This window comes from Phascolarctos cinereus, unplaced genomic scaffold (genome assembly GCF_003287225.1).
Source record: "Phascolarctos cinereus isolate Bilbo 61053 unplaced genomic scaffold, phaCin_HiC Scaffold_9;HRSCAF=440, whole genome shotgun sequence".
Lineage (NCBI taxonomy): Eukaryota > Metazoa > Chordata > Mammalia > Diprotodontia > Phascolarctidae > Phascolarctos > Phascolarctos cinereus.
Window position 1 is genome coordinate 188,068,835 of NW_027556402.1, and position 17,061 is coordinate 188,085,895.

Sequence of the window (17,061 nt, forward strand, 5' to 3'; positions counted from 1 at the left end):
TTTGAGCTTCTGGGGTGTGACATGCAGCAGTCACTCTGTAAGTGCTTACTGGCTCATGGGTGACCTGACAACCGTAACCACAGAGTATGCCGCTAGAGGCCTCCTGCCTCCTGCCTCCTGACAGAGTGCTGGATAAAGTGCTGGACGTGGAGTCAGGAAGACCTGATTTCAGATCTAGCTGCTTGGGCCAGTCACCTACCCGCTCTCTGCCTCAGTTTCCTCAGCTATAAAAATCAGGATAATAATAACACCTGCATCACAGTGTTGTTGTAAAGATAATATTTGTAAAGCACTTAGCACAGTGCTTGGTACACAGTAGGTGCTTAATAAATGCTTTTGTTTCCTCCCATCTCTGCACCTGAATTTTGTCCTAAACTCTTGGTAACCCCATTGCTCCTAGGCACTCTTAAGTTGGATAAAGACTGTTTCAGCTATTTCCCCTGAAGCCCTCCTGGCTATATTTTAATACAGCTGGACTCCAGGGTCCCCTATCCACAGTGCGATGGGGGATAGTATCTCTACTTTCTTGTCTGTGTGCCCACTATTCCTGGGGGTTAGGATGCATTGCCCTGTTTTTACCTGCTTGATGTCTTTCAAGGACCAGCTCAAATGTTTACTCAGTTGTAAGTTATTTCATAGCCCTACATATTCTTAGGCACTTACTATATTTTAATTTATATCATAGTTATTAGTTTATATCATCAGATTGTAAATGCCTTGAAGACTGAGATGATGTTATATTCATCTTGGTGTCTTCCCCCAGTTTTTTATATGGTCTGCTACATACAGTAGGCACTTAATATATGCTTGTTGAGTAAGTGAAGGAAATAAGGGTGTCCTATTGGTGGAAAGCACTAGTCTGGCATACCACCCGCTCTGAAGGTTCATGCAGAGAGAGTGCTTTATAAACCAGAAGTGCTCATTGTTACGTGAAGCAGCGCCACAGACAGAATGTTTAGTTGAAGCAGAATGCTCAGTCTGTCAATCAACATTTATTAAGCACCTGGGATGTGCCAGGCACAGTGCTAAGTGCTGGGGATACACAGAGAGGCAAAAACAGTCCTTGCCCTCAAGGAACTTAACAATCAAATGGAGGAAAACAACAACCAAACAAATAGGGCCACACCAGCTATCTATAAGAAATAAGAGAGGGGAGGCCCTAGAATTAAGAGAAGCTGAGGTGGCACACATAGGTTGGATGAACCTTCCTGCTTGGTCACATAATTATCACATCCTTACACTGACCTTCAGGTTCTCCCACAATCCACAAAGATAATCCTTCTCCTACCTCTTCCTACCCTTTAAATTTATAATATTTAGCGCCCTGTAGTTTTTATTAAGCAAACATTTAATTCCTGCTACACATAGTGGATGGTGCTTCAAAAAATAAAAAGGCTTCCAAAAGAGTTCACATTTATACATTCAAGGATCTCAGTGGTTTCTTATCCACAACCCCCAGGTGGGGAGATAGTGTCAGTATCATTATCCCCATTCAACAGATGAAGACACTGAGGTTGAAAGAAGGGGAATGACTTGAACAGAGAATGAACATTGGACACTGGCTCTGGTCCTTTTTGTCCACTCGATGGCTGTGTGTGACTTTGGACAGGTCCCTTCTCAGTGGGTCTCAGTTTCCTTGGGTGGAAAATGACATAGGTGAACCAAGGGTTGTTCCACTTTGGTGACATCAGCATGTTTCGTTTGTTCAAAATGGCAGAATCATATATTTGAATCCAGGTCGAATTCCTCCATGCTGTATGTATGACAGTCATTTGCAGATTAGAATGTGAGGTCCTTGAGGGTGGAAACCATGTTTTTGCGTTTTGCAAAACACTTGTAAAGTACTTTCTGCTCTGTACTGGCTGTGTGACCTTGGCTGAGTCCCTTCCTCCCTCTGGGCCAGGGGTGGGGAACCTGAAGCCACTCTGGGCCTTTGTTTGCTCAGCTGTAACCTGAGGCAGGGAGACTGATGTCTTGTTATCCTTCCTCTCCCTTAATAGCACTGAGCCATACCAGGAGCCTCTTGGCTCCTTCCTGCTGGGGATTTTCAGGGGCCATATCGTTCAGGGGGTAATTTCCTTTTCCCTTTCCTTTGCTCTCTGGCTGACTATTTCTGGATCGTGTCTGGGGGCTGGGGGGAGAGAAGTGGGAGCTTTCATAGCTACAGAAATCGTGCCTTTCCTTTGTTTTTGTCTCTGCCCTGGGTCCGAATGGGCCTGAAAGCATGGCCTGAAAGGCCACTGTCCTCCACATTCCAGTTCATATTGAGGGTCTCACTATTCTGCAGAGATAACAGTCTCTAACACCTGTGTCATCCCTTGGCTTCGGCCTTTCTCCGAAGCTCAAGCCCTGGGTGTCTTGCTGTTACCTGAAACAACCACCTTTGGTCTCTCCCCTACCCCCACCCCCGTTCTTCACATCCAGTCAGCTAGTCACCAAGAATCATGGGGTTTAGAACCAGAACAGACCTTAAAGATCATGTAGTTCAGCCGCTCATTTTACAAAAGAAGAAGCTGAGAAGTGAAAGGACTAGCCCATGGTCACACAAGAAAGAGGGAGTGGGAGTGGGATTCACACTCAGATTCTGGAACTATCAGTCCAAGTGCCCTTTCCAAATCCCATCCATTTTCCCTTTGAAATGTCTGCTCTATCCCTCCGCTCCTTGCCTTGTCCACTGCCACTACCACAGTGTGGCCTTTGCTTTCCTACAGTGAGACTGGCCTACCGATAGATCACCATCTCATCCACCCCCCTGCCCCTTCCTCTTGGTGTTCCATAGATAGGCTGTGTGTGCTTCCCCCTGGGTCTCCCCTCACTACCTCTCTCAGCAGAACCAGAGAATCTCCGAGTTCTCCCATCCAAGAATTCATCTGGTTGAGCCGCCACCTGAGGCACGAATCTCTTCTATCGCCTAGTGTGGTTCCCCAGCCTCTGCTTGAATAACTGCAGTGACCCGGGGAGCTTAGCAGCCCCTTCGATTTCCAGACAGCCCCAACTTCTGTTCAGCATGCAGAGTTGGCGTTCAACTATTTGTTTCTAGGTCATAAAATGAGCACTCAGTAGAGGCTTTGGAAATGAAAATATTGTTCCTTTAGGTGATGATAAGCACAGGAAGGAGGCTTAAACCAACCATATCATTAAAGAAACAAGCGCACAAGCCGCTGAGACAGGCTGATGCTTTATGTAAAAAGACCAAGCAGACAATGACAGTGCTCCCATCGGAAACAATGGGTAATTGGCGTGCCAGCCGGAAGCCCTAGCTGATGCAGTCTGATGCCTCTGTGAGGGCCAAAGAAATGAAGAGGGAGCGTTAAGGACAAGCTGCCCGTGATCAGCTGCATTCCATTGTGAGCTAAGCTTGTCCTAGCAGATATGACACTGCTCAAATCCCCAAAATCTCATAAGGTGAGTTTGTAAATCTGTGCACGGATAATTCCAGTACTCAGATTTCGAGAATGTATGCTGTTAGTGCCAGAAGGGGCCTGGGAGATCATTTAGGCCAAAAGGCCTCATTTTACAAGTGAGGAAACTGAGGCCTGGTGTAGTGAGCTGCTGAAGGTCACACAGTGAGTTAGTAGCAGATTCCAAATCTTATGATAACATAAGGCTTCTTTCCACAAAAACTAAGCTGTCTCAGATTCCATTTGGTTCTATTTATCAGCTCTTAAACAAAGCCTCCTATGTGTAGTGAGTGTCCTATATCAAGTTTTTGTTGTTGTTCAATTGTGTCTAACTTTTGTGACCCCATTTAGGGTTTTCTTGGCAAACATGCTGGAGTGGTTTGCCATTTTCTTCTCCAGCTCATTTTACAGATGAGGAAACTGAGGCAAACAAGGTTAAGTGACTTGCTCAGGGTCACACAGCTAATAAGTGTCTGAGGCTGGTTCTGAACTCAGATCTTCCTGACTCTAGGCCAGGTGCTCTATCTACTGTGCCATTCAGCTGCCCCTTCCCCCAATCTCACCCCCCCAAATAATATCTTTTGATATATATACATATGTATGTGTGTATGGTGTTCCCAAAGTCTTAATACAATTTTAATAGCTTAAATTTTAGTAGCTTCAAATAGCATTAAGATTTTTGGGATACCCCATACATAGACATATATGTATACCACATATAATATACAAATATATTGGCTGCCCCTATCCCAAGTAGGATGTTGATGAAATCAATTTCATTTCAAATATTCTGGGGCTGGATGACCATTTTAACAACCACCACCACAGTCAATCAACAAATACTTGCTGGGGCAGCTAGGTGGCGCATTGGATAGAGCCCTGGCCCTGAAGTCAGGAGGACCTGAGTTCAAAGCCGGCCTCAGACCAAACACTTGACACTTACTAGCTGTGTGACCCTGGGCAAGTCACTTAACCCCAATTGCCTAAAAAAGAAACAAACAAACAAACAGAAATTGTGCTAAGCACTGTGGATACAAAGAAAAGTAAGAACAGTCCTTGGCCTCACATTCTGATGAGGAAGACTACATGTAAAAACCTGGGTGCCTACAAGATACATACAGAGTAAATGGAAGATAATATCACAGAAGAAGGCTTAAGTGTCTGGCAGGGACTGGGAAAGGCTCCTTGTAGAAGGTGGGATTTGAGCTGAGTATCAAAAGAAGCCAAGACAATTTAATGGCAGAAGTGAGCAGGGGAAGGAAGGAAGGAAGGAAGGAAGGAGAAGGAAGGAAGGAAGGAAGGAAGGAAGGCAGGCAGGCCTTATTAAGCATCTACTATGTGCCAGGCACTTTGCTGTGCTCTTTACAAATATTATCTCATTTAGACGAGGAGATGGGAGGTGGGATGCCATGTGTGTGTATGAGGATGAGCAAGTAGAGGAGACTCTGGCATTAGGTGGGAGGTTGGAATAGTTACCTTTGAGGTACGCTCCAATTCTCAAATTTCACAACTGGCATTTGGAAAAATCACTGGGTGATGGGAAAGGGCATAGTTTGAAAGTATTCAAAGACCAAAAGAACCATGCCTCTTACAGTTAGAGCAGCAATTCTTTAAGGGCTAAACGTGGAACTGATCTGTTTGTATATCCTGTGGCAAATGATCTGCTACTTCCCTATGATATTTATCCCCTTCAAGTGCATGAGGACAATGGTTCCATCATCCATTTAGTTTCCCTCTGGCAGAGTTTGGTAGTCAGCTCTCAGAGTGAATGTAAATAGAAATTATTTCTGTTTTGGCCAGAAACCCCGCTGGTCTTACCCTGCCACATTTATTAATTAGCTAATTTATTTTTGACTAGGTAAAAGAGGTCATTCTCTGCCTCATTTCTTACCTAGCCTTAATTACTGAATAGGCATTGCCTCAGACAAACTGAGACATGTTAAAGACCTTAGCTCAAAAAGGCCAAGATCTTCCACTGCATCCAGGGCCATCTCCAGTTGTCCTGATTGATCCCCATCTGGCCATTGGACCCAGATTGCTCTGGAGGAGAGAGTGAGGCTGGCTACTTTGCACAGCCCTGCCTCACTTAAATCCAATCCATTTGCATTCGTGGCATCCCCTTCCTGAGGTCACAGTCCTCTTTGAGAATGAAGCACAAACAACCACCTTCTTTATAAATAAACCTCCCCTTATCCTGAACTCCTCTTCCTGTTTCTGTACATTCTTCTGCCCTTTGGAAAGACAGTCCTTTGTCTTCTACTCGCTGTTAATACCTTTTCCTTGGATAGATTTCCTAAGTAAATGTGACTTCATATTGCTGCCAGACAGGATAAATAATGAAATAATTGTGTCAAGTACCGATGATTCTAAAAGTTAATCTAGGGCATTCCAAGGTAGTAGAGTTAGGCCTGCTCAGGCTTCTGACAAATTGTATTTGCTGGAATCTGACTATTAGACATGGAAAAGACTTAGTTTTTCTAGTCCAGTCACCTTCATTTGACAGAGAAAGAAAATGAAGCCCAAAGAGACAAAGTGATTCGCCTATTAAGCGGCAAAGCCATCACTAATAACAATAGCTAATGTTTATATATCACCTAATATGTGCCAGGCACTGTGATAAATGTTTTACAAATATTATCTCATTTTGTCCTCATGACAACCTTGAGAGGTAGGTGGTGTTAAAAAATCTCATTTTGCAGAAGAGGAAACTGAGGCAAACAGAGGTTAAGTGGCTTGCCTAGGGTCACACAGCTAGTTAAGTATCTGAGGTCAGATTTGAACTCAGGTCCTCCTGACTCTAGGCTCAGCACTTTTTCCACCCAACTGGTCACTCTAATTTGGGTTTTCTGTTCCCTTCATCCAATGCTTTTTCCACCATGACACACTCCCTGCCTTATCTCATTTGATCCAAAACAGGACCTGGTGAATATCATTCCTGTTTGACACATAAGGAAACTAAGCCTCAAAGAATTTAATTGACTTGCCTTTGTTAAAAAATCTGGCACATTTTGGGAGACCGTTGGTGTTCTAGCCTGATTTTTAATCCCAGATTTCATTTGTTTCAAATGGCAAATGTTTTGGTCAGCTGTCTGTTGAATTGCTGGGGCTAGTGACATTGCCCCCTGCTGACCAGTTGATTAAATTGTACCGGGAGATGATCGTGTGCCGGGGAAGGAGGGGAGGAAACATTGGATTCTAATTATATGGTTAAGTTCCTTGAGATATTTTGAGGGAAAGAAAGGTGACTAAGATGACCTTTCTAAAGTAACGTATTACCTGAGAGGCAGCAGGATGTAGAAGAATGAGCCCTGACCTGGGAGTCAGGTGCCTTACATTCTGATTCTGGCTTTGCTACTAGAAGACCGTTGGGCATATTCCTCTCCATTTTTGCGCCCCAGTTTCTTTAACCATAACACTATTCCACTATAAAATAGGGGAAATAGACCAGATTATATTTGAATTAGATTATTATTCTTATTACATTAGATTATATGTAAAGTTCATGATTTCTGAAAATCTGTGTTAAGGAATACTTCAAAACATCTGTTATATAATCAGTATGGGCACCGATTTCAATCCCCTAGCAGAAGGCCTCGTGAGTTGCTGAAATCAACAAAATTCATTACCTCGTGGTCATTTGGGGATGAGCTTCTGCCACCAGAGTTAGCCTGGTTCTTGGAGGAGAGATCGACAGTCTTTCACCAGTCCTATACTCAAAGCCTTTTCAACTCGGAAGGGCCTGCCAGCCCTTACACTTAATTTGCACAGGGCCACCTCCATCTCACCATCTCTTCCTTCTGAGGAAGACTTTTAATACAGGTGTCAATAAATAGATACACGCCTATTCCTTAAATATCTTTCTTTAAACTTTTCATGATTTTCATAGTTTCTGCAGTTGAACTGTTAGATGTCTTTGGGTTGGATTCTGCTTTTTATTTGAGTTGCTCAAAGCCTGATGTCTCAAGCTAGGCAGGCTGCCTAAATTCTGCTTTAAGCCATAGTGTCCTTTCAAGGTCACTGTGAGAAAAGAGCTTTATAAACCTCAAAATGTTTTACAAAAGTGAGTTTTATCACCAGTAATAATGGTCACTTAATTTTGTATGCTGCTTTAGAATGTGCAGGGTTTTCCCATCCATTATCTCATTCCGCATTCAAAAGCCTTGTAAGATAGTGCAAGTGTTATTATCCCAGTTTTACAGATAGAGAAACTGAGTCTCAGAGGTTGAAGCTTGCCCAAGGTCACATGGTAAATGGCAAGGCAAGGACATAAAAGTCCAAAGCTCTTGACTTCTACCAAAATGATCAGCCTGTCTACTCTATCACGCTGCTTCCCAAATGATGGAAGCTTTCAAGTAGAGATTGGAAGACCACTCATCAGGGATCTTGTAGAGGAAATTCCCATGGAGGTACTTTATACTAGGTAGTCTCTGAGGTCCTTCACAACTCTGAGATGAGATTCTGTGGTGCCTTACTGCAGCTCTTGATATTAGTGAGAGTCAAGCAGGGAACGTACGAGCCCAAATGACAAATGCCCTCTTCTCACTTTCTTGTTTCTCTTGGCAGGTGACAGTTCTGGTCCTGTTTGCCTTGGCATTCCTGACCTGTGTTGTTTTTCTGGTGGTCTACAAGGTTTACAAGTATGATCATACTTGTCCAGAAGGATTTGTTTTTAAGGTAAAGCAATATGTCACCCATGAGGAATTGGGGATTCATGATCATGCTGGTCTATACAGGCTGTACTTCTGTCTCCCCCAGATCTAGTGTGTATAAAACCCAAGTTCAGCCAATGATCAGTATTGTTTTTCAATTTAAGCATATATTTTTCCCTTTGAAGAAATATGATTGTGGGAATTGTTCCCCATTTGGGGATCAGTCCCTACTAATAAGCTGTTCCCTTTTTCTTATTTGTGTTTTGGGGAATCCCTTGTTACTTTGGCACAGTTATACTACCTTGATGTAACATTTCAGTTTGAAGGCAGGGACTATTTAATTTTGCCTTGGTATCACTAGAGGTTAGCACAAATAGCTGTTCAATAAATGTCTGTTAAATAAATTGAATGAATTTCTTACAAACTTAAATTTCTCAAACCATAGTGGAGAGGACATATAAATTGAATGTTGGGGCTAATCGAAATAAATCACGTAGATTTAGTACTTGGTTTGGAATATAGAAATGTGCATCAGACTAAGATATAGAAGACCTCAACTTCTAGTTCTGTCTTTGCCACTATGTGACCTTGGCCCAGTCACTTCCCTCTCTAGGCCTTAGATTCCTTATCTGGCAACTGAAGGGGTTAGATAAGAGCATACGATTTTGGAACTGGAAGGGGCCTTGGAGAAAATCTGGTCCAACTTCTCATTTATAAACAAGGAAACTGAGGCCCAGAGAAAGGAAGTGATTTTGGCCAGGATCACATGTGTAAGAAGTACTGGAGATGGGGTTTGAATCCAGGATTTTGGCCAGGATCACATGTGTAAGAAGTACTGGAGATGGGGTTTGAATCCAGTTTTCTAAGACTTCTCCTAGCTCTAACACTCTACGCCCTATATTCTAAGGATAATATATAGTTCTAATTTAATTCAACAAACAGTTATCAGGCGCCTATGTGCAGTGTTGGGGAAACAGCTATGAAGCAAATCCTTGCTTTCAAAGAGCTTACAATCTTGTAATAACTGTGAAAATAAGGATATCATAAATTTGTATGGTCCTTCACAATTCTCAAAGCATTTTCATATCCATTATTTCACTTGATCCTTGTAAGAGCTCTTGAGATAGGTGAAATATTCCCATTTTACAGATGAAGCACAAAGGCTTGGGGAAGTTGTTTAATAATAATAACTGACATTTACATGGCACTCGAAAGTTAGCGAAGTGATTTACATATATTATCTCATTTGAACCTCACAATAACCCTGGCAAGGTAGAAACTATAGAGACTATTATCACAATCTCTAGTTTATAGATGAGGAAGCTCAGACTCAGAGTGGTCGTTACATGGCCATAATGTAAGTGTTAGAAGTGGGATTGCAACCCAAGTCTTCCTGACTCCAATTATTCGGCCAAGGTCACAGGGTTAATGATTGACAGAGAAAAGACGAACCCAAATCTAACTGTGAATTGGAAGGGTATTAGATATCAATGGCCAGCAATGGTCACTATTAATTGTAAGTGAGGGTATGTGCAGGTTAGTATCTGTCTTTTTAAAATGTAAGTAGGTACACACACATCAAAGGAGTTTTCATACAGGTTTCTTTCATGTGTTCTTGAGCTGAGTAATACAGGTATGAGTTATAAATATATTTTAAGAAAAGAGTAAAAACCTGAAATATGAGCTAGGAAAGAAAAGCAGGTCTGAAGATTTTTTTTTTCAAATTGAAAATGTATGGCACAGAAGAGGGACAGATGGCCAGAACTGTAGGCATTCTCAGGATAAGTCAGAAAAGGTTTATTGAGTATTACTGTGTGCTAGGGGCGTAGGGGATGCAAAAATATAAGACATGGTTGTCTACCCATCGACAAATGCATTTGGCAGCAAAATAGCAGCGTGGATTCTGAGGTCCTTTCTGTGAACTGTAGCCATATAATTTGAATGTTGGAAGGGATCTCAGTGGCCATCTGGTCTAACTCACACCCAGAAGGATTCCCTACTATTCCATAAGTGACAAGTAGTTGTCCAGCCTCTATTTGAAGACCACTCCTCTCAAGGCTGCCCTTTCCACTTTTGGACAGCTTTAAGTGGGAGCAGCTGTGTCCTGACATCAAGCCTAAATTAGAGTCTTTGCAACTTTCACTCATTTTTCCTGCTGTTGCCTTCAGTTCCAAAGGAATAAATCCAGTCCCACCACCACATGACAGCCTTTCAGATACTTGAACACAGCCATCCTGCAGCTAATGAGTTATTTCTTCTCCAGGCTAAACATCCCAACCAAATTTCATGTGGCATGGACTTAAGGCCCTTTAATATGCTGGATGCCCTCCTATGGACATCCTTCAGCTTACCTTCTTCCACTCTGGTGCCAAGAACTGAACACAGGGTTCCAGATGAGGGCTGACAAGTGCAGAGTACAGTGGGACTCTTAACTTCTTCATTCCTGGAGGCTGTGTGCATCATACTAACTCACACTGAACTTGTAGTCCACTAAAACTCCTGAATCTTTTTTCAGAGCAATCATGTTCTAGTTATAGCTTTACCTTGTACTCACGGTGCTGATTTTTTGTACCCAAGGCTAATTTACATTTATCCCTATGGAACTGCATCTTGTTAGAGACAGCCCCATGCTCTAGCTTGTTAAGATCTTTGGGGATCCTGACTCTTTCATTTGGTGTGCTGGCTATCTCTCTCAGCTTTGTGTCTGTCATCTGCCCAGTGGATAAGCATCTCTCCAGTGTCTTTATCCAAATCATTAACAAAGATGGCCCAGATCCCTAGGATATGCCACTGGAGACATGCTGCTATGTGGCCATTGAACCATTAATGACTACTCATTGAGTCCAAGCCATCCAACCAGTTCTGAATACATCTAACCATATCTGTTGTTGTCTAGATTCCACATCTTTCCATCTTCTCTATAAGAACAGTATGAAATACTCTATTAAAACCTTTGCTAAAACTTAGGTAAACTTTGTCCACAACATTTCCACCATCTACTAGTTTAGTAATCTTGTCCCAAAGGAAAATCCAGTTAGTCTGGTATGACCTGTTCTTGATGACAGGCTATGTTAGCTAGCTCTTTCACTGATTCCCTTTCCATACCTGGCCTTGGAGAATCCAGAATTCCACAACCTCTTCTAGGCTGGCAAAGAATAAGCCACTTTCCCCCCTTATCCATCAAAAACAAGATAAGCTGAATGTGAAATGAAATAAAAAATGAATAGTTGTATTGGAAAGCAAGGGAAGAAATAACAAAACATTTAGTAAAACCTATTATTGCAGCATTAGAGATCTAGAGTTGAAGCAACATCTGTGATTTCAATTTCAACTTATTTCACAGACAAGAACACGATGTAGTGGATGGGGCGCTGGGATTTGGAATTAGGAAGACCTGGGTTCAAATCCTGCCCTTGAGTAAATAACAGTGTGATCCAGGGCAGGTCCCTTTACCTTTTTGACTCATTCTTTTCACCTAGGATTGGACTTACGACCTCCAGATTCTAAATCCGTGATTCTACAATCCTATGAGGTCCAGAAAGCTACAAAGACTGACTCTATATTACAGATGCAGTGAATGGTAAAGCTTAGGTGAATAACTACAAAGACAATTGTTAATTCCAAAACCTATTCCAGACCTAATCCTAATTCCTTTCTCTCCCAGCTGAGTTCACATAACTTCTCCCAGCTTTTGGCTTCCCGTTAAGGGAAAACTATAATAACTCCATTGAGTCACATTAACAATAATAATAGCTAGCATTTATACAGCACCTACTGTGTGCCAGGCATTGTGCTAAGTGCTTTACAATTATTATCTCATTTGATCCTCACAACAACCCTGGAAGGTAGGTGCCATTGTTATCCCCATTTTGCAGATGAGGAAACTAAGGCAAACAGAGGTTAATTAACTCACCCAGGGTTATACAGCTAGTAAGTATCTGAGGTTAGATTTGAACTCAGTTCTTCCTGATTCCAGGCCCACTGCACCTCCTAGCTGCCCCACCGCACACAATGAGTTGTTAAAAACTCAGAATGGAGACTAAACCTTCTTTCTCAGTGTCACTTCTGCTGTATTAGAAGACACAGCAATCCATATCACATACAGAAGGAACACAAACTAGTGAAGAACCATTTCTTCAAAAGGCCTCAGAACGTGTCCATGTTATGGATAAGATAGAGAGATGTGGGCTGAATGATACAGTACAGTTAGATAGAATCAGCACTTGTTGTATCTGACTGACCAAACCCAAAGAGTAATGATTAATTGATTGATTTCAACTTGGAGGATGGTATCTAGTGGAGTACCTCGGCCTTGTTCTATTCTTTTCTTTATGACTTTGATGAAAGCCTAACTGGGATACTTATCAAATTTACTGAAGGCAAAAAACTGAGAGAAGTTAGTCCATTGGACAGCAAAGCTGGTATCTAAAAAGATTTTTGGTAGTTTAGAAGGTTGGACTGAGCCCAAGAAAATGAAATTTAATAGGGATAATACTTTGCAACCAATGAAACTATCAAGTAATAATGATGATGATGATGATGACATTCCTACTATGATGCCTCATCATGGCATGGAGATGACACTGGGTTTGCGGAGAGTAGAAGCCCTAACAGGTTCTATTAAGCTGGAAATATTTTTGAGTACAGTCCTAGCATCAGATCAAATCTGCTTTATGAGGACCAGCCCAGTTAAATTACAGAGTGGCTCATCACCAATAGACTGGCCCCTTGATGATGATTCACGATGGGTCATGGCAACCCATGAGACACAGAAAAATCCAAAATAGCTCTAAGTCCCAAGTGACCCTTTCTGCTTCTGTAGTGACACTGGCAGAATGCTGGAAAAGGGGTCAAAGAGTGCAAAGAATCACATTTTTCATCACCTCTATAAACTTTCCCATGGCTGTTGGTATTCTAAACATGAAATTCTTGTCTTATGAGAAACAAGTAGACATTCAATTGCTACTAATAGTTGATATTTACACGGAGCTTTAAGGTTTGCAAAGAAATTTTATGTCTATACTATCCCAATATCCCTTGATTCTCACAAGCCTGTGAGATATTATAGCCTCAGTGACATGTAACTTTTGAGGGTCACACAGTAAGTTAATAAAGCAGGGTTTGAATTCAGGTCTTTCCAACTCCCAAGCCCAGCAATCTATTTACTATACCATGATGATTCCACAGCATGGGTACGAAGGGTACAAAGGGGTGTAGACATATAAATAATTCACATGAAAATGATTTGGGGTTTTTTTGTGGATGTCAAGCTCAACTTGAATCAATGTGACGTGACAGCCAAAAAAGCCAATGTGATTTTTGTGCTGCATTAATAGATTTATAATGCCTAGAATAAGGGAGAGGCTTAAGGGATAAGGCTGAAAACATTCTGAGTGTGGTCTCATTTTCTTCTGTCCTGGTTAGATAACATTTGGAATATTTTTTTCAATTCTAAGATTATTTCAATTCCTATATTTGAGGAAATATATTGAAAAATGAGAGCAAACCCAGAAGAGAACAATCAGGATAGGCCTCAGTTTCCTCATCTGTAAAATGAGGTTGAAATAGATGGTTTCTAAGATCTCTTCCAGTTTTAACACTAATTCCAACAGCTATTTAATAGCTGATTTAAAAAAAAACCCTAAATGAATTAACTATAAATGAACCCTGAGTTCCATGTGCCCACCAATTTGAGAATTTCTCAATTCAGTGTTCTCAACTAACTGAAATATTTGGCATTAAGTACAATGTTAAATGACAAAACTATGCAAACAAGAAATGCTGTTCTTTTCTAAAACAGAACTTCTTTGCTATCTGAATTGTGTGTTTCTTTGTGGGGGGGTTGTGTCTGGGGGATGGTTCTCTGTATTTAGGATAATAAGAAGCTGGCAAAAGGAGAAATATTTCTTCCTGTCTATAGGGTAGTGCAGATAGTGGAGGGGAAGCCATTTCTTATTTAAGATTTAAAGGGAAAAGTAGTTAAAGTAGTAGCTTTCAAATCACTTCTCTTAAGGGAAATGCATCCGCTACAGAGGAAATGCAAACAAATCTTGAGACATCACCATACAGCTTAAAATGAATTGAGATGTGATGGATTTTCCATTCGGATAAGTGTTCTTGTTAGAATTAGAACTTCTTCTGTAAACCTCTTCACCCCGCATCCCGAACCTCCCTAGGGGGGGAAGTTAAAATTCTGGCTGCACAGCTGGCTAGCTGCGTGACATCTGGCAAGCCATTTAACCTTGCTGAGCCTCAGTCCACTTATCTATAAAATGGAGATGTTTCCAAGATCTCTCTGACACGGTGTTATCAATCAGTAGTCATTTGTTAAGTGCTTACTACGTGCCAGCTACTGGGCTAAACACTGGAGATACAAAAAATGTGAAAACAATCTACCTTCAATAGCTTGTAGGAAAGCAGGGAGAGACAATGTGTGTACATGAGATATATGAGTATGTCTCAGATAATCACAGGGAGGAAGGCACTAGCAGCTTGGGAGCCCAGGACAGGCCTCCTGCAGAAGGTACAGTTTGAGCTGAGCCTTAAATGAAGGCAGGTATTCTGAGAGGCAGGGGTGAAGAGGGAAAGCATTCTAGGCATGGTTGACGGAAGCAGAGGATAGAACGTCATGTGTGAGGAGCAGCAGATAAGCCAGTATGGTTGAATCATGAATGTGTGTGGAAGGAGTGAATGTGTAAGAAGACTGGAAAGATGGGAAGGGGTCAGGTTGTGAATAGCTTTAGATGCCAAACAAAGGAGTTTGTATTTGATGTTAGTCTGGTAAAAGAAAACTATGGAGTTAATGGAATGGGGGAAGGAGGTGATATGGTCAGACCTGTGCTTTTGGAAAACCCCTTTGGGAGCTTTGTGGAGGATAGACTAGAGTCAGGAGAGACTTTAAGTCAGGAAACCAGGTAGGATGCTGTTAGAATAGTCTAGGTGAGGGATGATGAGGGCCTGAACAAAGATGGTGGCTGTGTGATTAGAGAAGGAGATGTACAGATAAAGACATAGAAATCACAAGATTTGGTGGCTGACTGGGTATGTGAGGCATGTGAGGATAAATTCAGAATAACTCCAAGACTGTGGATCTGCTTGACTAGAATAACAGTGCCCTTGATATTAATAGGGGAGTTTGGGGGAGGTAGGTTTGGGGATAAAGCAGTGAGTTCTGACTTCGACATTTTGATTCGAGAAGCCTATGGGGACATCCTGTCCAAAATGTCCAACAGGCAGTCGGTGATGCAGGACTGAAGCTTAGGGTAGAGACCAGGGATAGATATGTGGATATGGGAATCATCTGCATAGATGAGAATTGAACTTATGGGAGTTACTGATAGAATACAGAGGGAGAGAGAAAAGGACGTAGGGCAGATTCTTGAAATATACACAGTTATATCATAAGTGTTACATAGATGAAGATCCAGAAAACATGACTGAGAAGGATCCAATCATACAGGAAGGACAAACAAAACAGAGTGGTGTCATGAAAATTCCAAGAGGAGAGAGCATCCAGGAGGTGGTCAACAATGTCAAATGCTGCAGATAAGTCAAAAAGGATGAGGACCGAGAAAATACCATCCAGATTAGTTAGAGATGACTAAGATGTTTTCTGGGGAGAACAGTTTCATCTGAAGGCTGAATTTTGAAGCCAGATTGCAGAGGGTTTAGAAGAGAATGAGAGAAGTAGAGGCATCAAATGTAGATGGTGTTTAGCTGAGAAGAGAAAGACACAGGATGATAGCTAGTTGGGAATAGATATAGTATGTGGTTATGTCTATATCTCTCTACATATACATATATACGGACACAGAAATTTTTTTAAGGATAGAGGCTACTTGGACATGTTTGTAGGCTTCAGGAAAGCAACAAGCAGATAATAAGAGATTAAGAATTAGAGAGAATAGAGGGGGATAGTAGTAGGGACAATTTGCTGGAGAAGATGGGAGGTGATGGAATCAGTGGTACATATAGAGGAAGAGGAGTTGGCATTGACAAGGGAAAAGACCCCATCTCTTCATCCGAGGCTGGGATGAAGGAGACGATAGTGAGGGATAGCAGTGGAGTGCGAGAAGGGGAGAATAGTTTGTGGCAAATGACCTCAATTTTTTTTGGTTCAAGTATAAGGTGAGTTCTTTAACGGAGAGGGTTAAGGAAGGGAAGTGTTGTGAGAGTCTTGAGGAGAAAAGAGTGTTTGGAACAGCCGTTCAGGTGAGTGGGATAATCACTTAGGGAGGAGTAGAAAGCTCACCATGTTGCAATGAGGACCCAGTTGAGATTAGATAACAAATTTTTAATGGACCTAGTCAGAATGGTTTCAAGAAGCCTTCCAGCTCCACTCAGTAGCATATAAGTAGGAACAAAGGACACAATGAGAATAATCCAGAGTTGGTGGTTTGGCAAGGTGTAAATGATGATAGGACAAGGAGGTGGTGTGCTCCCAGGCATTTGGAAACCCAACTTAGAGTGGCAAGAACAAATTATAAGAATCAAATGAAACAATATATGTAGAGTTTTTTATAAATAAGTAAGTGCTAATGTGAGTTACTGTTATTTCAGAGCTACCAGAGCTGTTCCAATTCAATGTGACCTTTTACCTTGAGCAAGTCACTTCATGTGACAATTTCTTTAGGTCTTAATTTCCTCATCTTGAAATGAGGAGGTTGACCTAGATGACCTTTGGGGTATCTTCCAGCTCTAAATCTGTGATCCTGTGACCCACACCATGGTCTTCTCAATCCCTAGCTTTCCTTGCTTCAGCCCTTTTGTGTATTACTGTTGGATACAACATAAATTTTATTTATTTTAAATTTTATTTTTAATTTGTGGAATAAATCAATCATTTCCATAGCATAGTACAGTAAAAAAGATGACTGTACATGAAACTGCAAGTCTACTATGCACAACTTGCTTTTCCTTTTAAATATACAACAAAATGAGCATGTAAATTTTTTTTTCTTCCTTCTCCCCAACCCCTCTCCCCTACCCTAGAGATGGCTACCATTAGACAC

The 17,061-nt window shown here is 41.6% G+C and overlaps 1 protein-coding gene across 2 annotated transcripts in view; it reads left to right on the forward strand.

The window, feature by feature from the left end:
• Positions 1-17,061, forward strand: part of NSG1 (neuronal vesicle trafficking associated 1) — a 46,954-nt gene that overhangs the window by 20,908 nt on the left and 8,985 nt on the right. For both annotated transcript variants that reach the window (XM_020992091.2, XM_078148605.1), the window contains exon 4: positions 7,965-8,075. In XM_020992091.2, coding sequence (XP_020847750.1) covers positions 7,965-8,075 — 111 coding nt within the window. The remainder of the gene's footprint in view (positions 1-7,964; positions 8,076-17,061) is intronic.